The 26,188-nt window shown below is 39.1% G+C and overlaps 1 protein-coding gene across 5 annotated transcripts in view; it reads right to left on the bottom strand.

Annotated features, from left to right (window-relative positions):
* LOC110096716 (E3 ubiquitin ligase BIG BROTHER-related-like) overlaps positions 1 to 24,751 on the bottom strand; it is a 30,063-nt gene extending 5,312 nt beyond the window's left edge. Inside the window, exons 1-7 of one of the 5 annotated variants that reach the window (XM_028695409.1) lie at positions 24,566 to 24,751; positions 24,400 to 24,462; positions 24,178 to 24,338; positions 19,552 to 19,707; positions 965 to 1,196; positions 687 to 754; positions 529 to 573 (exon numbers count right to left, since the gene is read on the bottom strand). In XM_028695409.1, coding sequence (XP_028551242.1) covers positions 529 to 573; positions 687 to 754; positions 965 to 1,196; positions 19,552 to 19,707; positions 24,178 to 24,243 — 567 coding nt within the window. In that variant the 5' untranslated portion in view covers positions 24,244 to 24,338; positions 24,400 to 24,462; positions 24,566 to 24,751. The remainder of the gene's footprint in view (positions 1 to 528; positions 574 to 686; positions 755 to 964; positions 1,197 to 19,551; positions 19,708 to 24,177; positions 24,339 to 24,399; positions 24,463 to 24,565) is intronic. The other 4 variants (XM_020822774.2, XM_020822776.2, XM_028695410.1 and 1 more) reach the window with 4 other exon arrangements.
* Between the last annotated feature and the right edge of the window lie 1,437 nt (positions 24,752 to 26,188).

Below are 26,188 nucleotides of genomic sequence, written 5' to 3'. Positions count from 1 at the left end.
TTGCCTGAATAGTATATGGAAGAATGTGCTAATCAGATAGATCAAACATTATATCATATCCAGGACCGACAAAACATCAATTGTAAATTAAAAGTCAACTTGGATACTTTAAAATAATTAAAAATGAATTTCATTTAGGAAATGAATTAACGGTCTATTATGAACAATTATAGCTTTTTGTAAAAGTGATTGTAAATTTATTGTGGGAAATATAATATTTTTTAAAGTTTCTATAGATATTATAAATATTTTCTTTTTTTGACAAAATCGGACATGGACTTTCTTATGACTACTTTTTTGACAAAGTCAAACAATAGCTTTCTTATAGCTACTATATACCAGTAGATCTTGTTGTAAAAAGTAGCTCCCCACCACAGAAATTAATGAAAAGCAACAATAAAATAACAGTCATACAGAAATGTGGTAGTAGTCTGAAGAGCAAAATAGTGAGAAAGGTGCTCTAAATAAATTCTTAATTTACAGCTTTTTTTTAAATAGGTGCTTCTAAATTATGAAAGACAAACACACCTCATAAGTCATATTATCTGGGTCAACATTATCCTGCCTATCAACCTGCCCAATATTTAAGATATAATTGAGTTTCTTTTAGAGAGGAGAATATACAGAAAGAGACCGAAGGGAAATGTATTATGACTTATGATGTACTATTGATAGAACCCAGTCACCTGAGTTGCGGTGTTATTGGCAGAAGTGCCTTCACTGTTTGATGTAGCAGACTGTGCACGAGCAAAATCTTTGAAGAATTATTACCCCAAAAGAGAGGACAAAGAGTCAGCTTTGTCATTAATAGAGCACAAAAGTTAAGCTTAAGTTGGTAAAGCTAAATCTCTCAGTAATGGCCCATTCTCATTACTAAATCACTTATAAAATATTCCAAGAAAAACCATGAAGAAATCTCTTTAGTGAGATAACCATATGAAAGTTCATTTTCATACAAACATACCAGTTCCTGTTGCAGAAGTTCTGTTGAGGGAAGCATAAGAAAGTTGATTCTCTAACTCTTGCAATTCTCTGGCATACTCTTCATCCATGGCCAACTGAGAGTCAACAATTACAGTTTGAGAAGAATTTTCACGGCTCTGAAGTCTACCATCACGATCTCCCATGGTAGTGGTGCTCGAAGAATTGCCTGTATCAAACTGGCCATCCCTTTGCAACGACTCATAGACAGTTTCCTGCCAAATATTGTTTGCAGTATTTCAAGAAAATTTAGTTGAGCATGCTGCAGGATGACTGGTGACACAAAATGACTCAGGTTTAGGATTTTCTAATACAGCTAATATAATGTGTGAGTTTCTATAATAATAATAATAAAGAATTCACAATATAACAAGCCACAAATTAATTCAACTTACTTTCTTTAGATATAAACAAATATTATCATATATAAATCCTAATTAATAATGAAAGGATAAAAATAATGTGGGAAATTCAACAAGGAATTTAGAAACACTTAAAATCAGCGATAAGACTAAATTTAATATCCATAAATTGGATTTTCGATGTCATATTTTGATCAAAATCATGAGTACTAACTAAAGATACATCAAATAATATAAACGAAATAGAATAAGGAAAGAAACTATCAAATTAAGAAAATCAGATCTCATGCCGATACAGATAGATGACTTTCCATGATATCACATAGTCGCACTTATACAGTGTTGGGGATGCGGAAGTAAACCACACAACAAAATAAATAAGAAAAATAGAATGCAGCGAAACAAAAAGGATATAAGGATTTAACGTGGAAAAATCCGGAATCAGAAAAAAAAAAAAAACTACGAAGTCACACCACATCAAGAAATCTACTATAAAAATTGGAAGAAATAAGTATAGATCTCTCCTCTCTCACTCTCTCCTTGTTTCTCTTCTCACTTACATTGTTCTCACACACTAAACAAAAGAGAAAAGCCTCTATATACCACCAAGGGATGCCACCCTTGAGAAAACGAGAAAGAAAATTGTTAAGTGTCGCTTGAAGTGTTGCGACGCTCAACACTCTACCTCCAGTCTATCTAACAACACTACGAAGCTGAATTTAGAGCGTTCCAGTGCTCCGTTCTATGTCATTTCTCCTAGCAAACTTTTACAGCGTCAGGGTGCTCATGTACATAACGTTGGGGCGTTTGCACCCAAACCCATGCAGAATTCAAGGAATTAATAGTGGGCTCATGAAATAATATTAAATTAGACAATGAAAGCTTAATTTATATCAAAATTTCTTGGAGTTTCTATTTGTCTGCATTAATTTTAATGTGTTGCATAATTTTTCTTTGATGCTTCACCCTCTCATATGTTTCCAAGTAGTGTCGAAATCGAGTAATCCCCTCCATCCCCCCTCTCCTGATCTCATCCCTTTTAGCTCCAATGGTTCTAACACCACTTCCAACTCCTCAGTTTGTGACACTAGTAATGTTGCACTTACTGCATGCTCCTTAGAGTTCTCCTTAACTGAGATGCATGAAAAACTGGGTGTATGGTGGCGGTTGGGGGCAAGTTTAAATGGTATGTCATTGCTCCAATCTTTTACACTATCTCGTAGGGGCTAATTTCTCATTCCTTATGTTGGTCAATGTTCTCTGTCTGTAAGGCCGCAGTTTTAAAAACACCCTCTCCCCAATTTCGAACTAGATTTCTCTCATATGTGTATCTGCCTGTTTCATTATGATCTAATGTGCACTCAATAGGTGTTTCTTCAAGTCCTACAATACTCTATCCCTTTCTTCCAAATATTGTTCTACTAAAGAGACTGGTGTGCTTCCTTGCCCAAAGTGCACTAAGTGTGATGGGTCACTGCCATACAGTACTTTGAAAGGGGTCATATGAGAAGTTGAGTGGTACGAGGTATTGTACCAATACTTGGCCCAAGTAAACGCTTAGCCCACATTCGTGGTGTTTCAAAAGCAAAACACCTCAAATAACTCTCCAAGCTTCTGTCGACTACCTCCATTTGCCCATCCATCTGAGGGTGGTAGGTTGTGCTCCTCTTAAGAATCAAACCTTGCAACCTGAGCATTTCCCTCCAAAACTGGCTGAGAAACATCTTATCTCGTTTAGAAACTATCAATTATGAAACCCCATGTAATCTAAGCACCTCCATAATGAATGTTGTAGCTACTGTCACTGCGATGTAGGGATGTCGTGAGGGAATGAAATGCGCATATTTTCTCATCCTGTCAACCACCACCAAAATAACTGTGAAACCCTTAGATCGTGGTAGGCCATCTATGAAATCCATGGACACCTCCCATACCATGTTTGGAAGTGCTAAGGGTTGCAGTAATCCCCCTAGAGCCATAACTATGTACTTGTTTCTCCGGCACACCTCATATTTTGCCATCATCTCCTCCAAATCTTTATGCATATCCTTCTAGTATAATTCAGCAGTCAGTCTTCTGTAGGTCTTTTATGCCCCGGAATGGCCTCCAACCGCACTCCTATGGAACTCGTGCAGTAGGTGGGGGATATGGATGGAGGTTCGGGGCATCACAAATCTCCCTTAGTACAATAGCCTATCTCCTCGAGGGAGTAACCTGAGTGGCTGCTCCTATCCTTTAGCAGATCCATCAGAATCTTCTTCAACACTCAATCCTGCACACTTTCTTCTTTGATAGCCCCTCAATCCACCATTAGGGGTACTGAAATGGTCATCTCCTGGAGCTCTCCTCCACACCTGGATAAGACATCAGCCACCTTATTCTCCAATCCTGGTTGGTACTGGATCTTGAAATTGTATCCCAAGAGTTTGGACAGCCACCTCAGATGTTCCTCAGTCACCATTATCTACTCCAGCAGATATTTCAAGCTCCTTTTATCTGTGCTAATGATGAAGTGTCGACCTAGAAGGTATAGACATCACTTCGAATGGCTAACATGATGGCCATCAATTCCCGTTCATATACAGACTTCAGTTTGGCTCTAGCTATCAACACCTGCTAAAATAGGCCATGCACTGCTCCCAACCCATATCCATATGCATCAATCTCCACCACAAAAGTCTGACTAAAATCTAGTAAAGCCAACACTGGTACTATGTGTTGAGATAGTTGCTACTTAGTTTTGCATGTTTAATATTCTTGCAACTTGTATGTTTTTTATGATTCCAAATATTATTGATTTTGTTATTATATCTCCTAACATATTTTGGAAGAATTATTTTGCTCTTGTGTGTACTAACATTTTAGGGAAATCATACTCTGGATTATTGAAGACTTCAAATCAAAAACAGTTTATAGTTTATTGTAATTGAAGTCTGTATTTTTTATTTTATTGAGTTTGAGAAAGTGTGATTATAATTAAGTAACTGAGCACACACACACCGGGGGAGAGTTTAAAATTCATATTTTTTAAACTAATCGTACTGTATGATATCACTTCGTACGGGACGATCTGGTCAGTTATTTTCCCCGATGAGCAGTCGAACGAACATAAATGAAATTTTTTCTAAGTTTGGATCGTACGAGATGATCCCAGTTCGTACATGCTTTCACGAGTACGAATGTCTCGGGTCCGTTCTCGCTTTAAAAAATTTTTCTAAGTATGGAACGTACGGGACGATCCTAGTTCGTACAGGCTTTCATGAGTACGAACGTCTCAGGTTCTAGGTTGCATAAAAATATTTTTTCTAAGTATGGATCGTACGGGACGATCCCAGTTCGTACAGGCTTTCACGAGTACGAACGTGTCAGGTTCCAGGTCACGCAAAAAGATTTTTTCTAAGTATGGATCGTACTGTACGAACCAAGTTCATACATGCCTTCCAGAGTATGAAAATGTGAGGTCCCATTTTGTCCCGACGTTTCGTTCAGACAAAATTTGAAAATTTTCATACTGTTCATCCTAGACGAACTTGGTTCATACCGGACGATGATTGGGTACGAAATGATTTCGTACCGATTCATAACAGGTTCGTATGCAACAGTATTTAAACTGTTTTTACGTACGATACGATCGTATTGTATGATCGTGTACGCTCAAAATTGATAAATTCAATTTTCTGGATGATTTTTTGTGTCTTTTGTATAAAAGGTCCATTAAGAACTGACGTAGAAAGTCTTGTCTTCGTGATTTTTTAAGGGAAATTGAAAGAGGGAGTGTTTGAGAGAGATTTCTTGCTAGTGAAGGGTTCACAAGGTTACTCAAAGGTAAGGATCTCTATGTGATTTGTATTTTTCACTCTTCCTCTTGTCTTTCTAGATTGCTCGTGAGAAGATCTTTGAAAAAGATTCGGTTCTCTGCCGACACTTGGAGAGTGTGAACAACCGACGATTCTCTGCCGACACTTGGAGGGTATGAAATGACGAAGGATCTCTGCCTACACTTGGAGAGTGTGAACAACCGACGGTTCTCTGCCGACACTTAGAGAGTGTGAACAGCCGAAGGTACTCTGCCTACACTTGGAGGGTGTGAAAGAACGAAGGTAATCTGCCTACACTTGGAGGGTGTGAAAGAACGAAGGTACTCTACCTACACTTGGAGGGTGTGAAAGGACGAAGGTTCTCTGTCTACACTTAGAGGGTGTGAAAGGACGACAGTTTTCTGCCGCACTGGGGATTAGTGGAAGAAAGTTTTGTAAAGGCTTCTCCGCCTTACTGTGGGGGCAAAAGGAGAGTCACTTTTAGTAATAGTGCAATACCTAAAGAGGAAGTCTTCAGGGAGTAGATGTAGGTCGTGTTTGACCGAACCACTATAAATCTTTGTATCGTTTAAATTTTTGCTGCTTACTACAAGTTTTTAGTTTCGTGGTTGAAAAGTTTTATTTTGAAACTTTAATTAACTTACTTTGTGAATCAATCGGTTTCAAATTTTAAAATCCACGAGAATTTTTAAAATTATCAATTCACTCCCCCTCTTGGTTAGCCTTGGGACATAAGCTTAGGTTTAACAACCTATTCAAGATTCAACACTATGGTCATTACCTTCTTAAATTTCTCAAAAGCTTGGGTAGCCTCTTCTCCCCACAAGAAGCAATCCTTCTTTAACTGCTCTGTCAAAGGTAGGCTATGTTGATATACCCCTTCACAAACCTTGAGTAGTAACCCGTCAATCTTAGGAAACCCCTCAACTCTCTGAAGTTCCGAAGTAGAGGTCACTTCTGTATTGCTTCAATTTTGGCTTGATCGGCTACTACCCCCTCCTAAGATACCACATGCCCCAAGTACTCCACACCGGTCTTTGCAAAGCTGCACTTCTTCAGGTTGGCCCTAAGCAGGTTCTCCTGTATAACTCTAAAGATCACCCTTAAATGCTCCAAATGCTCCTCTTTGGTCATGCTATACACAAATATGTCATCAAAGAAAACTAAAACAAACCTTCAGAGGTACAGCCTGAACACCCGATTCATCAATGATTGGAAGGTAGCATGGGCATTTGTAAGCCTAAATGGCATCACCAAGAACTCGCAGTGCCCCTCGTACATCCTAAAAGCCGTCTTCTAAACATCCTCCTTCATCCTAATTTGATGATAGCCCGACTTCAAGTCCATCTTGGAAAACACCACTACTCCATATAACTCATTCAGTAGTTTATCGATCACCGAAATGGGGACCTTATCCGGCACGATTTCCTTATTCAACGTCTCATAATCCACACAAAACCTCCAGCTCCCATCCTTCTTGACCAGTAAGAATGGACTAAAAAAAGTACGCACACTTGGCCTGATGATCCCTGCCTCCAACATCTCCCTGATCAACTTCTCAATCTTATCCTTTTGAATTTGGAGATAGTGGTATGGTCGTACACTAATCAGTGACATCCCCTCCTTTAAAATGATTGCATGCTCTTGCTCTTTGGGTGGTGGTAAGCCTTGAGGTGGCTGGAAGACCTCTCGGAACTGTTACATAAGTGGTTGTACTACAAGAGGAATATCTCCCTCTTCCCCCACACTAACCCCCTCCAAGCATTGCAGTTCCATGAAATATCCTCCTCCCACCACATGTATAGTCTTCATCATGGATTTGAGAGATATTGCAGCCCTGGATAGCTCTGTATCTCCCCATGATCACTATCATCATTCCTCCCACCACAAGTTCCATCCTCAGTGCTCCCCAATTAACCTTGGTATCCCCCATGGTCTGCAACCACTTCATTCTTAAGATGACATCAGTACTCTCCAATTCCAAGGGAAGAAAATCCTCCCTCATCTGAATCCCCCGAATCGTCAACACTACTCCCCTACACACTCCTATACCCATCTCCACCTTCCAAGCGCCATCATCACTTCATAGCCCCCAGTGTCCACTAATTTCAGCCCCAACAGACTTACGATCTGCTTAGAGATAAAATTGTGGGTAGCCCCACTATCAATCAGCACCACCACCTCTCTATCGGCTATCTCTTCTTTCACTTTCATGATATGATTCGGAGTAAATCTCACCACTGAGTTCAAAGATACTTCAGCCATATCCAAATGCAACTTCTCTTCTTCCTCCACCACTAACTCACTCTCGCCTCCCTCTTCAGCTTCCTCGTCATCACAGACGGTGAGAACCTGAAGAGTTCGATCCTTGAACCCTATGCCTTGGTGTGTACTTCTCATCACATCTAAAGCACAACCTTGCCCTTTTTTCCAGTATCTCGTTCTTGGTAAGCTTCTTGAAATTTTCCCCTCTTTCAATATTTTCCTTTGGTGCTTCTCTCAAACTCCCTGGAATAGGGCCCCTTGGGAGCTAACAACGTGGTGGTCATCCCCTTGAGTTGCTCCCTCTAGCCCCCATCTCTAAATACTTATGGTCCTCCACCAATTGTGTTAGCTCCATTGCTTCCCCCAAGTCTTGTGGCCTCATCACCTTAACTGCTACACGAATCTACGGTTTAAGCCCCTTCATGAAATTTTCCTCTAGCACTGTCTCTGAAATTCGATCTAGCCTGCTGACCAAATACTCGAACCTATCACGGTACTCTGCTACGGTCCCCTCCTAACGTTAGGGCAAAGAACTGCTCATAGAAGTCTCCTCCCCTACTAGTTCAAAAATGTTCTAATAAACAATCATTGAACTCCCTCTAACTCCAAATGGGTCGCCTCATATCCCGCCATTGATATCATGTCAGTGCCTTCTCTTCTAAACATAGTCCTGCCGCTGTCAATTTTCCCCCCTCTACCAACCTAATAACTGCAAAGTATCGCTCCACCTTATAAATCCAGCCATGTGCGTCCTCGCCCTCAAAGATGGGCATCTTCAGCTTCCTCACCTTCGGGTCACCCCCATTTCACCTGAATCCTAGCCTCCCATTCCACGAAGAGGGGGTGCTCCCCAGTTGTCATGATCTTCCCTCCAGCGATCATACCCAAACCCTTCATCAAAGTCCCCTCTTCTTCTTTCAAAATCAGCACCCCGGTGATCGAAATCATCCCCTCTCCACAAAAATCAACACCCCTTCTTCATATCCAATGCTCATCTCCTCCCTTAAAAGTGGTTCTAGATGAGACATTTCGTCTTTACCCTCCAAGATCTACACTTTTGAATTTTCCCTTCTCCTAAACGTGTTAGGGTTCCCACCTCTTACATTGCCGCTGGTAGTTTCCTTTGCTTCTAAGGTCGCCAGATTGGGTTTGGCTTCTAGATTTTCTTCAACATGTCTTCCACCACAACAAACTTTCCCTCCATCCTTTCATTCATGGATGCGATCTGATTTTGAAAATCAGAAATCTTCTCCTCAAAATTTGATTTGAGTTGCCCAAGTTCTCCCTCCAAGACTTCCACTTTTCTTTCAACCATTGGTTTCCCTTAAATCGACATGCTTTGATACTAATTTGATTGGAAATAACAAAAACAATGGAAAATAATGCTGAATTTCATAGACAAAACAATAATCATGCAGTAGTTTTCATATAAAATTAGAAGAAAATCACCAAGAAAAACCCTTAGAATTTAGTGGGAAAAGAAAAACACAACCCGATACAATGAATCTTCAATTCGAGAGGAAGATTCAACAACTCCAAATCTCTAGACCTAACCTAGAGCCTACAAGCAAAACACAAGATCTCAAATTCAGCCTCCAAATTCAAGATGCAAAACCTAACCCTAGCTAGAAGAAGATTATTTAAAGCAAAAGGACAATTCGTTAATCCCTAAACAGCCCCTAATTTCAATTTTTCCTCATAATTCAAGCCTTCATCAATCTGTGGGCCCCAATCATGCTGCCGCCCACCCTAATTTCCACCCCCTGTGTCCGTCTCCTATAAACTTGGACCGGTCCAAGGGGGACGGTTCAGTTGGTACAAGGGCCGATCAAACAAAATATTTTCAAATCAATAATCTTCACCTCATAATTCACTTCAAAAATGGAAAGATGATAAAGCAGGCTCCAATATCAGAATGACTGCACCCATATAGTTGCCTATGTACCCCTCCCAAGGGATCAAGTCGAGCATAATTCTTCAAACAAGTGGACAATCAGTTATGAGTCCTGCACCACTATAATGGTGACTGCATCTCCAAGCTTGCATCAACTACACCCTTCAGATACATCAGGATACTCTTTACAGCTTGTAAAAGACTCCTTTTTGGATCATGTATAAAGATGTTCACAATGCCAACTGCTTGTGCAATATTTGGATCAAGTTGTTTCAAAATCAGACCAAACTGTATTATAAGTGCCAAGGGACCACAAGTTTAGGGATTCTTAACCAATGGGGAGATCACCTCATTATAACTGATTCCTTTTCATTGCACAGAGCCTTTTACCACAAAGCTAGCCTTATACTGCACATTAGCTCAATGAGATCCTTCCTTTACACGCATCCATTTGCACCCAATGGCTTTTCTTCCGGGAGAAAGCTTCATCAACCTCCAAGTAGCATCCTTTTGAAGAGACTCCATCTCTTTATCCATTGCTCTCTTCCAAAGACCACCATCAGAACTATCCATCACTTCCTTATAGTGACTAGGGAACTTCAGCCTCCGTGATCCCTTAACCAAGCTAGTTTTGGGACATTCTGGTGTATGTTCCAATTCTTCGCAATAGATTCCTGAGCAGGAATCTCATCCTCACAACATCTTCTACCTCATGATCTGCAATTGAATCAAATACCTGGATAGAAATGACCTTCCTTTGTGGAGCAAATGGAGTTACATCAAACTCCAACTTCTACAGTGCATCTATAGTCCCAATAAATATCTCTACCTTCTTTGAGTCGTAAGGCTTCAACATGCTCACCTCATCAAAAATCACATCCATGTTAATGATAATCTTCTTCTCTACCGGATCATAAAGTTTGAAGCCGTTGACTCCACGCCTAAAGCCAATAAAAATCGTCTTCTTTGCTCATGGTTCCAATTTATCATTCTGAACATGATAATAAGACGGACACCCAAGCACTCTCAAGTACTCATAATCTCTAACAAGATGCCCTGACCACATCTCCTTTGGTTTCTTCTTCCTAATAACTGCATAAGGCAGATAGTTCACCAAGTAATAGGCATAGTCTATTGCTTTAGCCCAATATACTCTATCTAATCCAGCATTGGATAATATACACCAAACTTTTTCCATTAAAATCTAATTCATCCTCTCTGTCACTCCGTTCTATTGAAGTGTCTCTCTAACAGTGAAGTAGTGTTCAATCCCAGATCTCTAGCACTCCTGTAAGAATGCATTCGAAGTATATTCGCTCTTATTGTCTAATCCGATACACCGGATCCTTTTGTCAATCTGAGTCTCAATCCACTTCTTCCAAGTTCTGAAAATCTTTAGTACTTCACTCTTGCACCTCATGATGTACACCCAAATATGTATGGAGTAATCGTCAATAAAAGAGATAAAGTATTATCGTCCATCGAATGATGTTGTCTTTGTCGAGCCCAAAACATCTATGTGAGCATAGTCTAAGATATCCTTTGTACTATGAATGACAGTACCAAAGGATACATATGTCTTCTTGCCAAACATACAATGTTTACAGAAATTGAGCTTGCAGGTACTTGCTCCTTTGATCAATCCTTACTTCACCAAAGTCATAAGAGAAGCCACTCTAGCATGAGCTAGATGTATATGCCACAATGCAGTGGCATCAGAAGAATTATCAGTAATAGCAATAGATTCAATCATTATTCTTCCCTAAAGATAGTAAAGATTGTGGTGATGAAGTCCTTTTAGATAAATTAGTGCTCCATGATATATCTTCAAAACTCCTTACTCAATAACTATCTTGTAGCCCTTAATCTCTAAGGCTCCAACAGACAGTAAATTCTTAATGAAATCTAGAAGATACCTCACATCAATCAGCTCTCTCACAATAATATCATGTATTCTGATGAAGATGCTCCCTACACCAACTATAAGATAAGCCTGATCATTTCCCATGGTCACAACACCATTATCAAACTCCTTATAGGTACAAAACCGCTCTCTAGTGAAACAAATGTAATAGGTAGCACCAGTATCTAGAATCCAACATAAATCATCTAAATACAAACTCTGAGCAACTGCTGATAGTGAAACATCTGAATCTCTATCACGCTCTTCCACACTAAAGTTAGCCTCAGTGGAAACTTTTTTCCCTTTCTCCTTCAGCTTCGAGCAATCTGAATCTCCATCACACTCCTTCAGCTTCTTTTCCCTACTTGTTGTCCCCTTCTATTCTTCTTTTTCTCAAATCTTCTTTGCTGGAGTGTGAGAGTCTCAGCAGAATCCATCTTTGTAGACTCTTCCAGATGTCGGAACTCGTGATTCAACAATGCAGTAGTCACATCACTATAGTTCAAGACATCATTCCCATGAATAAGTGTCATAAAGTTTCCGTACTCATCCGGGAGCGAATTCAATAAAAGGAGCATCTTGTCTTCATCCCCAACATATTCATCAAAATTCCAAAGATCAGCCAACAGCTTTGTTAAGTCATTCAAATGCTCATCAATTATAATATCATGTCTCATCTGAAACCTGTAGAGTTGTCGTTTCATATGGAGACGATTCTCCACGCTTTTTGTCAGATATTTATTTTGCAATGTCTTCCATAACTTCACAGCAAAAGTCTCCTTCATCACCTCATACTTAATCTCCTAAGATAAGCAATTTCTGATCAAGCCACAAGCACTCCAGTTCATCTTGAACCAATCCCTCTCTGAAATCTCATTAGGACGTTCATCGCTTTCTAGAACTTCCTCCATATTCAAAGAACACAGCACATTCATCACCTCACATCGCCACATGTCAAAGTTGCATTTGCTGTCAAATTTTGTCACATCAATTTTGAAGAGACGTGTGACCACCTGATGAATTGATGCCTTCTCCACAGTTGAACTGGATGTATCCATATCTCCACCAAATCTCATTGCCTCCACCAAATTGCAGTTGTCTCATATAGCTAGAATTACAACAATTAGGCTCTCTTCCTTTGCTTGGATGAACCACACGAATAGAAAGAACTAATTTATCTCCCGTTCTCCACGTCGCTGCCGGAAATCCCACTGAAATCTGGCTCGGATACCAATTGTTATGCAAGCAATCACGACATAAAGAAAATTACACAACACAAATACAATGAACACGGTGACTTACGTGGTTCGACGAAGATGCCTACGTTCATGGGGAGGGGGATGATTTCACTATATTGGAGAACAATAAAGAATTATAATAGCTCTTAAACTTTCTCTATTCTCTTATATATCCAATACAATAGCTTATGAGGACATCCAACCGTGCAAAGTCTATCAGAGAAGGGGTCGGAGATCTACGACCACGATTAGACTACTTTATTTCTGAACTTTTATTTGTATTTGAGTTTATTATGTATTTGATAGGAAATACTTGAGTTCGCAAGTAACCCTAAGGTAATACTTGAGTTCGCAAGCAACCCTAGTCAAAATCAGCCCAAAACAGTGAGCAAAACTGCTGTCCCAGTAGTTTTACAGCAGCTCCGCAGCAGGAAATGCACCCAAACAGAGAAAAATAAGGAAAAGAAACAAGGTTTCCACTAGTAGATGCAAGAAAACAAAGAAAGATACAACGTCCTTCGATTCGAGAGGAAGAACAACTCTCCACAAGTCTCTAGCAAACCCTAGAGCCCAAGCACACAATGAGATCTCAAACTTTTCATTCAAATTCAAGATGAGGACCTAATTCCCCCCTTTCCCCCTCTTTAACTCTCATCCCCATACAAAATCCCTAAACAGCCCTTCTATTCAAATTCCCCCCCTTTCCATTCAAAATTTCCCTCCAACCCTTGAATTAACTCCATGTGGGGCCCGCCTAGAGTAAGTAAGGACCGGAGGGGCCCGCCTAACAGTATTTTTCATTTTACCATCACTTGAGGGAGTAGGTTTATATGACCCCAGGGGCATTTAGTATGCTATTTATTTTGTCCCCGGGGCCTCTCTTCCTAACCTGCCACACTATCGCATGAACCCCATGGAGCATGTTGAATTAAAGAAGCAGGTAGATGAGTTACTACAGCAGGGCTACATTAAAGAGAGCCTCAGCCGCTAAGCTGTACCAACCCTTCTTACCCCGAAGAAGGATGGTACTTGGAGGATGTGTGTTAATAACCTTGTCATCAACAAATCATCGTTAAATATCATTTTCCCATCCTGAGGTTAGACGATATGCTTAATACAATGACGGGAGATACTCTATTATCCATGTTCAACCTTAAGAGTGGGTACCACTCGATCCGAATCCGACTTGGTGATGAGTGAAAGATTGCCTTCAAGACCAAGGATGCTCTGTATGAGTGGATGGTCATGCCATTCGAGTTGCTAATGTCGCGAGTACGTTCAGGAGAGTCATGACCTCGGTGTTACGTCCTTTTATGGGTAAGTTTACTGTTGTCTACTTCAACGACATCATTATCTATAGCCATTCCATGATTCAGCACTTGAGGCAGGTATGTGAGCTCCTAAGGAAGGAGCAACTTTATGCTAATCCTAAGAAATGCACCTTCTTTGTCAACCGTGTGATTTTTTAGGCTTTATTATGTCAGTCCAAGGAGTCTCTGCAAATCCCGAGAATGTGAGAGCCATACATGAGTGGTCCGTTCCTCGGAACATCTGGAAAATTCGCAGCTTCCATAGCTTAGCCACCTTCTACAGAAGATTCATTAAAAACTTCAGTACCATTATATCTCCTATCACTGATTGTCTTAAGAAAGAGGATTTTCACTGGACTACGGCTTTCACCAAAGCCTTTGAGGAGATAAAGAAAAGAATGGTTGAAGCCCCAGTGATGAGACTTCATGACTTCTTCAAGGTCTTCGAAGTTACCTGCGATGCTTCGGGGGTCGGAATTGGAGTGTTCTCCCAGGAAGATCACCATGTTGCTTATTTCAGTGAAAAACTGAATGACATCCAACAGCACTATTCCACGTATGACAAAGAGCTTTGTTCTATGTAGTGATCCAGTCTCTACAGTATTGGCGACACAACTTGCTCTCGCAGGAGTTCGTTATCTTTTCGGATCACAAGGATCTTCGTTATATCAACTCCCAGAAGAAGTTGAATGCACGCCATGACCGATGGGTAGAGTTCTTACAGGAGTATACTTACACCCTTAGGCACAAAGCGGGAGTTGAGAATAAGGCTGTCGATGCCCTCAGTCATCGTATGATGACTACCACTGAGATGACGGCAGAAGTCATTGGGTTTGAGCAGGTCAAAGAGGATTACTTGGAGTGCCCCGACTTTAAGGAGATTTATTCCCTTTTGTCCACAGGAAACAAGCACCTAGTGGATGATTTTCTCCTTAAGGATGGATACCTATTCAAAGCTCAGAAGCTTTGCATCCCAAGCACTTCCCTTAGGGAATTCCTTGTTTGGGAACTTCATCATGGAGGCCTCACAGGACACTTTGGTCACGATAAAACTATTAAGGTCATAGAGTATCGTTTCTTCTAGCCTAGCCTGAATAAAGTTGTGGGTAAGATGATTAGTTGATGCCACACTTGTCAACAGGCCAAACAACGAAAGCATAACATAGGTCTCTACACCCCTTTACCAGTTCCCAATTGTCCATGACAGGATGTCAGCATGGACTTCATTCTTGGCATGCCCAAGACTTCCTATAGGAATGATGTCATATGTGTCTTAGTTGACCATTTCTCCAAGATGGCACATTTCGTACCCTGCTCCAAAACATTTGATGCCTCTCTTATTGTTAAGTTGTATTTTAATGAGGTCGACATATTACATGGTTTAGCCAAGACCATTGTATCTGATAGGGATGTTAAATTCACGAGTTACTTCTGGAAGACTATATGGATGAAAATGGGCACCAAATTATAGTTTTCCATAGCCTTTCATCCTCAGACGGATGGACAAACTGAAGTTGTCAATAGGAGTCTAGAAAACTTGTTGAGGACCCTAGCACGTGAGCACATTAAAGACTGGGATTCCAAACTCTCCACACCTGAATTTGCTTATAATAATTCTATGAACTGCACCACTGGTCTGAGTCCTACTGAGATTATATATGGGTACAAGCCTAAACAACCTTTATATCTCATACCCATGTGTCCTAAGTATAGAATTTCTGAGTATGCATCTTCATTTGCATTGCATTTGTATAAATTGCATAAGGAAATTACACACTGTATTGAAGAGAGAAATACAAATTATAAACTTCACATTGATGTTAAACAAAAATTCAAGACATTCAGGGTTGGTGATTCAGTGATGGTCTAAATCCGTCCGGAACGGTTTCCGAAAGGAACAATTAAGAAATTACATTCTAAAAGTGCAGGACCATTCAAAATAATCAAGAAAATCAATGACAATGCCTATGTGGTGGATCTGCCTGCAGATTTTGATAGTAATCCCTCTTTTAACATTAAAGATTTAGTAACCTATTAGGGTCTAGAGTTTAACCTACATAATCCACTACAAACTGAGCCTTCTGTGATCCCACCTTATGAGAACCCAAGCCTTCCTCTACTTCCAAAAATTCTCAAAACATCTATTGCGGAGACAATAGACATGATTCTAAGTGATGACATCATTTCCACAAAAGAGGATGGACGAAGAAGGTACTTGGTAAGGTGGAGAGGTAAACCAGAGAAAGAGGACACTTGACTAGATCGCGAGGAGCTCCAGCGGATAAACCCAGATGCGCTAGAGATCTATGAGAGCACCCGGGATACATATTCGACGGAGTCAAGCTCTTTTCCACCCGGGAGAATGGTGAGGACATCCGACCGTGGAAAGGGCCGAAGATCTACGACCACGATTGGACTACTTTATTTCTGAACTTTTATTTGTATTTGAGTTTTATTATGTATTTTTTGTTTTACCCTCACGTGAGGGAGTAGGTTTATATGACCCCAGGGTGGCACTTTCGTCATTTAGTTTTTTTTTGTATTGTACTTGTCTATTTAAAGACCTCACCCCCTCTTTGAGAGGAGGATGAATATGATAAATAAAAAAAATTCTGCACTTGTTATCTTAGTGAGTTTTGAGAGTTCTAGTGAAAACTTAGGTGAAGTCCCTAGGCGAGAGCAAAGCAAGATCCGTCCCTCTAATTGCAAGCCCCAAAGCCTTTCACCTAGCTGGCGCCCAACCCTTTTCCCCCCTCCTCCTAGCCGTCGGCCACCTTTCCCCTCCCTTGGTCCCTAAATTTTCAAGTTGCATCTATTAATACTTTCCAAATATAGCACATCATAATTTTGAAAATATTGAAATTCAGATTTCAATTCAATCCAAATCTTAAATTTCTTTCTTTTAAAAAGGATGAACTAAGTTATGAAAGTTCCTCCAATCATGCCAATTTGAATATGAAACAGAGATTTGTCATAAATCCTCTTTCCGCAATTAGTATGCTATGTTTGGAAACTCCATTAAGTCCCATAAGCAACTCCCCCACTAGCAATTGCCGCTCACCTTGTTTCCCTCTTTCTCCCTTTCCTTTTGTGCTCTTCTTAAACAATTCCCCCAACTAATCACCCCAATTACAGCAGCCATTTAACCCAAATCAATCCAAATTGATTCTTGCTTTAATTTCTCTAGCCACCAAAGCATCAATTAACTCCGGATTTCTTTCCTAACTGCTGCAATTAATTCCATAATTATGAATTGCTTTCCTTTCCTTAGGGGTTGTTTGGTTGCCTGCAAAGTAAACGCAATGTAAAGTAAATGCAGTGTAAAGTAAATACTTTGAGGTTGTTTGGTTCTCTGCAAAGTAAACGCAGAAGAAATGTTTCCCTTGTATGGTCTTATTTTTTAACCCAATTTCTATAAGCAGGGATTTGCCATGAACATTTAAAATTTCTTATTATTGAATGAACTTATTTGGTGCCAATTAAGTTTTTTCTAGGTCTAAGCTTTGATACCAAAATTTGTTGGAGGGTAAAATAGAAGAAAACTACACACATACAGTTTGAAGTTGCAAATGTCCAAACGTTTAAATGTAATCTAATCCTATGAAATCCGACCAACTTTTAATCTAAACATATTCTGATACAAGAGATGATAACACCTAGTAAAATAATTCAAAGTAAAAAAAAATTAGTGAGTTTTTTTTTTGGATTTGCTTTTGCTTCTGCGTCAACAGAGAAGAAGAGAGATTTACAAATCTGGATTTGGCCAAACAAGCGCACGAAAGGGATAAATTTACCTTCAGAAATTACGAGCTCCCGTCCTTACTTCCGATGGAAATGACGCAACTTCCGATCGGACAGGCAAAGGTAACGTGGTCGAAGGAGCGAAGTAGAACAAGAACGAAGGAGCCCTAAAAGCCTTTCGTGCAATCTTACAGCTCGTGCGAAGCAATGAAGGCGAACAGGGACGATGATGCAAACTCGAGCTACCGTCCTGACTTCCGATGAAAATGGCCAAACTTCCGATCGGACAAGCTTTAGGAACGTCCTCACGCGAAGTCTAAGAAGAACCAAGGAGTCGAAGAAGCCTCTCGTGCAATCTTATGCCACCTGCGAAGCAATGAAGCCGAACAGCAAGGATGATGCGAACTCGAGCTCCCGTCCTTACTTCCGATGAAAATGGCGCAACTTCCGATCGGACATGCTTTAGGAAACGTCGTCGCTCGAAGTCTGAGAAGAACGAAGGAGCCGAAGAAGCCTCTCGTGCAATCTTACACCACCTGCGAAACAATGAAGCCGAACAGCAACGACGCCAAGCATAACTTCGTCGAGCGAATTTATAACCCGCTCGTATCGAGCAGGTTTCTAATTCCCGCAAAACGGCCTCCGTTTTACACGACTAATGCATCAGATGATTTCCTTTTGTTACGCTCAAAATTAACCAAACAGCCAAATTTAGTAACATGCATTTGTTTTACTTTACCCTCCTAATTCAGGCAACCAAACAGCCCCTTAATCTATCCCCAAATCAGGAATCAAATTCAAGTTTCCCTCCCTTGGTCGGCTACACCCTCACCCACCCCCTCTATAGAAATAAATCTCCTCCCTTGGCCGGCTACACCCCACCGCCCCTTCTCAGATTTTGCTAACTGCTGCCCCTATGTTTCCATAGCCATATGCCTAGTTTTCTCATCCTAATATCAGCTATTCCAGGATTTGAGCCTTACAAGATTGTTGTCCTCTCATAATAAGTTAACTTGTTGTCCAAAATTCCTGAACAATTTAACTTGTTGTCCCGATTTTCCAGCACAAGTTAACTCATTGTCCAGATGTCCAGAACAAGCTAGCTTGTTGTCAAGATTTCCGAAAACTGTTAGATCACTATCCAAATGTCCAGAAGATGCTAGATTTCTGTCCAAATGTGTGTGATGCTGCCCTCCCTTCATATTCAACCAAACGATTTCGTCGTTGCTTCGTATCCTCTTCCTTGTGGGTAAACTTTGCCCCTCCTTTGTACCTTTTGATCCTCCATCAAACATTGGCATCGTTTCTAATGTGAAAGCTTCTACGCTTATAACCCCCACCAAGAAACGTGAAAGCTTCTACACTTATAACCCCCACCAAGACGTTGTGTGAATGGGTTATTGTAGTGACTAATCTAATTGTTAATTTATGTATTATCTTTGAAGCTTACCATTAGCCTAATATTATTTGACTTAATTATGTTGTGATCCTCCTATTATCATGTATTTGATTGCTTAAACCTAATCACTATCTTTTTAGCTTAAATCTTTTGTTTAAACACGTGGGAAGTTAATGAATTGTTAAGGTTCTATTCATGAGCGTGTAATTTTAAATTCACTAACATCACATATGCATACAGTTCTACATCAATAGCCCTCAAGCCCTAACTAAATTTAAAACACAATAAGGAAAGCCTAATCAATAAGAAATCTAATCATGCCATAATTAGATATCCTAATCAATGTTATTTTAATCAATACATAAATCAAATCTCTTAATTAATGCAATAATTAGATCCCCTAATTAATGCATCAATTAAATCTCCAATCAAATCAACTTAATTAGGCAATAATCAATCCCTAATCAATGAGCCATCAAAATCTTTCAAATCAAGGCTAATTTTAATTTGGAAAATTTTCCAAATTAACAGTATGAGCCTGTCTCATTGTCTAGAATAAATAATCTAGTTTAGATACAGATTTCAATTACATTCATAAAATATATTAGATTATAAAGTTCAGGGTGAAAAAGTAGCTAACCTGATCCTGAAGAATTTGTGCAAGTGTGAGATCATTATGGTCGGGGAAGTATCCTTCAAAATTCTCTTCGACTACATATGGTTCTGGTGCATTGACGTAATGACTGTCCATTTGCTGCTTTTTTCCAGTTTGGAGTTCCACTCTCATGATAGCCACCTAAAATTTATATAGGTTAGCTGAAAACACCGGTAGCAATGACCAAGTTATGCATTAAGAGCCTGAGATTCAATAGAAACGTCCTAGAAAGAGATAAATGCCTAATAAGGTACAATGAATGTTATTGCATCACTTCCAAAATGTAAGGATTAAACTAAACATTTCCAACAAAACACGTCAGAACATACTTACATGAACAGTGATTTCAATAATAAACAATTATTACTTTTGAAATGTCCATAAAGAAACAGTAACCAAATGTCAACAAGCTAAAAGAACATAAGGAATATCCATTTTCCTTTATGTGGCTACATGGATAGAAAACAGGAATAAGGGTCAATGTGTATTCCCATGTCATTTCAGAAATTCCTTCCGAACTTGACAGTCTGACTTTATACGTTACAATAAAATTAAAATATATAGCCAAAAGAAGTATTATGATGAAAAACCTAATGATACACATTCCTTCGAGAATGCAATCAGAAACAGAAAGTAATATGAGAATACCAGTAAAGAAGTACAACTTTATATGCAGAATTATGGTTGAAATAATGTTACACTAGCCTCCAACAGCACAAAGAAAAAAGCTAGAAGTATTATGATGAAAAACTTAAAGGATGCACATTCCTAAGAGAATACTATCAGAAACAGAAAGCAATATGAAAATACTAGTACCTAAAACAATGATGTTAACCAAAAGTTAAATCAACCACCATTTTGCCTGAACAAGGACAGGGATAAATTATTTAGAATGATCATTCAAAGAGCACAAGAATCCATGGAACCTGCTACAACCTTATCTTTTCAGTGGCTCATAGGTTTAACGATTATGTAACCTCCTTTCTGTTGAGAATAAGATTGTATCAGACATAACCATGCATTGCATGACCTGCGTTGTGATGTAGGAACATCCTAGTTATAGCACACCTAAGGAAGAGTTTATCATTTGTTAGGTTAGGTGTAGGCTTTCTAGAATATTCTATTATGATTATATATACAAACTATTGTAAGAAAGGGAGATTGATTGATGAAACAATATTGTCTTTGAAGCTTTAGAAGTTTGTTGTTTGTCTTTGTTCCTTGGATTGGGAAATCCCTTGCATCTCTTCTTCCAATGATCCAACGATTTACTGCCCCACATCAGTTGGTATCAGAGCCTGGAGCTTGCGAAGAACGATGGACTGCAGAAGAAAGTGGGTTGTCGACAACTATCGAAGCCGAAGAAAATGGGCTATCGACGACAATCGAAGCCGAAGAAAATGAGCCTTCGACGACGATCGAAGCCGAGGAAAATGGACGATCGACGAAGATCGATGTCGAAGGAGATGGGCGGTCGATGACGAAAAAGATAACTATCCTCCACTCCAACTTCCACTTTAATGGCGAGATATGCCGCCCCACTATCCTCACAAAGATCGAAGCCAAAGGAGATGGGAGGTGGATGACGATTGACACCGAAGGAGATGGGCGCTCAACGACGAAGAAGACAACTATCATTTGCTCCAACTTCCACTCCATTGGTGAGATCCGCCACCCCACTATCCTCTGCTCGAAGTTCAACTCCGATGGAGCAATCCGCCTGATCAGCGACCACACTAACGCAACCAGCACCGCAATCAACCGGCCGTGGTTGATGACTACCCTCAGCTCGAACTTCCTCTCTGATGGTGTGATCCCCCTCCGTCCCAACACTCAGTTCTAGTGAGCAAGACCCTAATTCTGCCTCCCGCACGCAAGAGCCACGTGCTTCTAGCTCGCCCGACCCTATTTTCGACTTCAGATTCACTTCCAGTTCCATTCACCTACAGATCTGCATCGTCTCGCGACCATTCTCGTGATTTTGATCCCCTCCATCAAGATTCCGCCGCTACCATTCCTCCATTGTTGATCACTCTCCATCCGACCATTTCAGCGTCATCCCTTTTCCTCCCCAACAAGCACACGTAAGAAACACAACTGCAACAAAAGAATGTAGAGGAGGAAACTCCGAAGCAACGGCCACCCGATAACTCACGCTCTGAAGAGATGGTCCATCAACCCTTTCATCTACAAAGCAGAATAGAGTAGGATTTGGATGTTCTAACTAAGACAGACGGATATGACAATTGCAATCTGGAAATCGATGAAGCAACTGCCACAACTTTGGTCGAAACACACAATTTTGATTCCACCTCCACTATCTCTCGCTATCAGATCAACGATCCGGATCTGCTCCCGCTCCAACTCCAATCCTGCATCCAAATTGATTCCGCCTCTGTTTCCTCTCGACATTCCAAATCAATAGCCCACCTTTTCAACGCTCCCATTGGTGAGGATGAAACTGCAATAGGAGTTGGAACTGTCAGTTCATCAGAAGCGATAATGCTGGCTAGGTTGGCATTCAAGAGGAAGTGGCAGAACCAAAGAAAGGAGGGGGGAAGCCTTATGACAAGCCCAACATAGTTATTGGTGCAAAGGTTCAAGTTTGCTGGGAAATATTTGCAAGGTATTTCGAAGTAGAGTTAAAAGAAGTAAAACTAAGGGAGGGGTTTTATGTCATGAACCCTGAAAAGGCTGTGGAGATGGTCGATGAAGGTACTATTTGTGTTGCTTCTATTTTGGGTTCTACCCTAACCGAGGAGTTCGAAGACGTTAAACTTCTGAATGATCTTCTTGTGGAGAAGAACAAACAAACTCGTTGGGTTACTCCAAATCATGTGTTCTACGTAAGTGTTGACTTCCCAACTTGTGAGTCCATTCAGATGTCGCAGCAGGAGGATCACATAGGCGAGAGAGGACATTGGCGGTTGTCACCAAGGCTGATAAGTCACTGAAGGGCCTTCTTGAGAAAGTAACTGCTGACGACGTCAACATTTTGGAGACATATGAGGAGGCTCACGCAGTAGAGACGAATTTGTTCAAATCCCATCATTTTCTTTCCAGGATCTATACTCGATAGTGGGCATCCCTGTTTTGACAAACAAGTTGATGTGAATACAGTCGCAAAGCATAACAAAATGCTCACCTAATATTGTGAAGAAAATCAGTGAGAAATTGAACCGCACTGTTTTAGAACTGGAGATCATGCCTCAAAATCTGGTCACCGTTGGCGAAGCTATGAGAGCGTTCATCCAGATCATCAGCAAAAATAAGACGAAGCGGTTGGAACATGTAGTTATATGTCACCAGAATATGCAATGAATGGCTTGTTCTCAGCAAAGTCTGATGTGTATAGCTTTGGAGTACTGCTTATATAGATTGTAAGTGGGATAAGGAACTCCACATACAATCACTCTGAAGTGTCACTCAACCTGCTAGGATATACTTGGAAGCTATGGAACGAGGACAATGTGATGGAGCTGGTGGATTCATCTATAAAGAGTTCAAGCTCGATATGGAAAGTATCAAAATGGCATCTTGGTCCTATTCCCTTTGCGACTATGCTTAAAATTTATGTAGCTTCTAGTCTTATGGGTATGCAAGAAACATGCAAAGTATTAGACCCAGGGATCTGGTCAGGATATCTACCTCTACCTCCCTCTCGATGACGAGCCTCAACGGAGTCGAGCTCTTTTTGATGCTAGGGGAATATGATGTAGGAACATCCTAGTTATAGCACACCTAAGGAATAGTTTATCATTTGTTAGCTTAGATGTAGTCTTTCTAGAATATTCTATTATGATTATATATACAAACTATTGTAAGAAAGGGAGATTGATTGATGAAATAAAATTATCTTTGAAGTTTTAGAAGCTTGTTGTTTGTGTTTGTTCCTTGGATTGGGAAATTCCTTCTTGCATCCTCTTCTTCCAACAATCCAACAATTTACCACCCCACATCAAGTCATGGGTATTAAAACTTCACATGAGCCTTTCAAATTCATGTTAATCCTTCAACTGTTATATTCTTCACGTGAAAGTATTTCAGAGACATTGTCAAGGACATGAGGTCATTAACCATGATTCAACTAAGGCAGGCAAATTAATTGAAACTTGGGTTATCATTGAGCTTAAACATGTAGTTAATTAGGAAATAATTACATACGTCGACATGGAACCATGATGAATACATCTGCTTTGCAAAAGGGAACGATCTAGAAATCTCAAATTCTGGATCTATTTAACTTATATACACGAAAATACGTTTTCATTAAACAAAAATTTTATAACTTTCAAAGCTTACAATTGACAGCTGTAGCACCTAAACTACATTACCCGAATTGCTATTGCCTCAATTTCTCATCGCAAACAAAAAACAGAAAAATTTATATGGTTAACTTTTGTGCTGCCAGATGGTTTCCATTGCCAAAAACTATGATTCCACAGAAATCCTGAAACCGTCTGTTACTTGAGATAAATGTAACACTATCAGTTCCATGAATGGTCGCCAAAACTTCCATCAGCTAGCAAATTTGCTATTTTAAGTAGGGAGCAAAGCGTCACTATAACATTTTCATATAATTGACAAGAATCAACAGTCATGGTTTCGTACCGTTGACCTCTCATGCAGCGAAGCACTGGTCGAGAATGAGTCAAATGAGAGAGAAAGATATCTCATTACTGCTCAACAATTCCTAACGCCAAACGCCATCAAATCATATGATTTCTCCATGTCAAGCTCGTTCTTTTCACCAGAACCAGAAAACCCTACATCTAAAAGGTGCATTATTTACATAATCGAAATCATGGCGAGCTAATTTCAAGTAAAGCTCACCAAACGCCTGCTAGAAACGCTCCACGCTTCGCATAAAATTCATGGAGGCCGCATTTTCTATGCCTAGATTCCAATTTCGACCAATATCCAATGCAGCAAACGGTAAATTCTCTTATGAGGAATAGTAAATCTAGAAGGTGACGAAGGAAGAGAAAGAGGGGCTCACCGAAGGCTGAGGAAGGGCAGCTTTCCTCGTGCTCCACCCGGCAGTCGGTAGTGGGCAGTGTCGGTAGTGGGCAGTCCGAGTTCAAGTGACCGAGTGCAGAGGAAACAGGAATTGTGTCGATAATAATCTCCTCGAGACGGGGGATGGTCCAGTTCTTTCAGTGAGGCCCGCCACGAACCAAAGCATTGACTGTTAGTCAACTAATTATGTCGCGATTGACGAACCTTCGCAGGGAGAAGAAATTGTTTGTTTTGTTTGTGGTCTTAACTTTTAAAGCGATAAAATGGAGCAAATTTTAATAAAAATTTGATGCCGAAAATAAAAAGATATGTGAATTGCAGGAGTTTCAATAAATGATATAATTTATTAATTTTATCTAAATTTGGTGTACGAAATTTATGTTTGATTTACTCATTTAATAAACTAGTATAAATGCACGTGTATATTATATACACTTAAATAAAATTTTAAAAAATAAAAATCTATAATTAAAATTTAAAAATGATTTATGATATGCTATATTAATGTTATTAAATTTTATATTAATATTAGAGCATGTGCACTTAGTGCATCTTGCTATTTTTATTGCACGTACATTAAATGTACATGAATAAAATTTTAGCAATAAAAAATTATCTTATGAAACTTTTAATTATATTATTTTTATTAATTATAAAGTTATTAATTTTATACTTTAAATAATTCTAATTATTAATTATATTAATGAAAAAATATATATTTATTTTAAAATTATCATATAGAAAATATATTAATATAATTTTACAATTCAATACTAAAATATATATTTTTCTCTGTATAACTAATATTATCATAAACACAATCCATTCACATTTAGAAGAAAAATTAAAATTTTCATTATAAATATAAAATATAGCATGATATTTATATATTATATTAAAAGGATAAAAGGGAGAGCAAATTTATTTTAATTCAATCACAGAAGAACATTTGATCACCCATAGTTTACTATCTTATGATCAAAATAACACAAATGAATTATTGGTTCAATTGAGAGATATTGAAATTAAGATGTTTATTATTTGTCTCTTGCTAAGTATATGAATAATGTAAATTAAGATATTTATTATTATAATGATAAAAATCATCATTATGGTTATAATAGTAATCACATGTTGATTGCCTACAATAGTGAGGGTTAGCACCATTGAATTATGAGTCAGTTTAGGATGGTGGATTTAGAATTTATGAAATATATAAGAGAATATTAATTAAAATATAAATATTTTAATTATGCCTAAAATAGAAGGGGCAAAGGTTGATTTTAGAAGAAGGTAAAAAATAAGGTGAAATTCAATCAAAAGGGAGTGATTGTTACATGTTCAATAAAGGAATAAGATATATTCTACAAATAGTTATGAGGCTTTTATTATATACTAACTATTATAAAAGATGCTTGAGTTACCATCCAAATAGAATCTTAACCTTCCATTATAATTACTCAAATTCAGTCCTAACATTTCATTTCAATTATTTTAATTATAATTTTATTGATCGTGTATTAAATGTACATGAATAAAAATTTAAAAATAAAATTCATTTTATGAATATTTAAATTACTTATCATTATTAAAAAAAAAATAA

This window comes from Dendrobium catenatum, unplaced genomic scaffold, assembly GCF_001605985.2.
Source record: "Dendrobium catenatum unplaced genomic scaffold, ASM160598v2 fragScaff_scaffold_631, whole genome shotgun sequence".
NCBI lineage: Eukaryota > Viridiplantae > Streptophyta > Magnoliopsida > Asparagales > Orchidaceae > Dendrobium > Dendrobium catenatum.
Note: the sequence above shows the minus strand (reverse complement) of the source record. Positions and strands in the feature narration are given on the sequence as shown.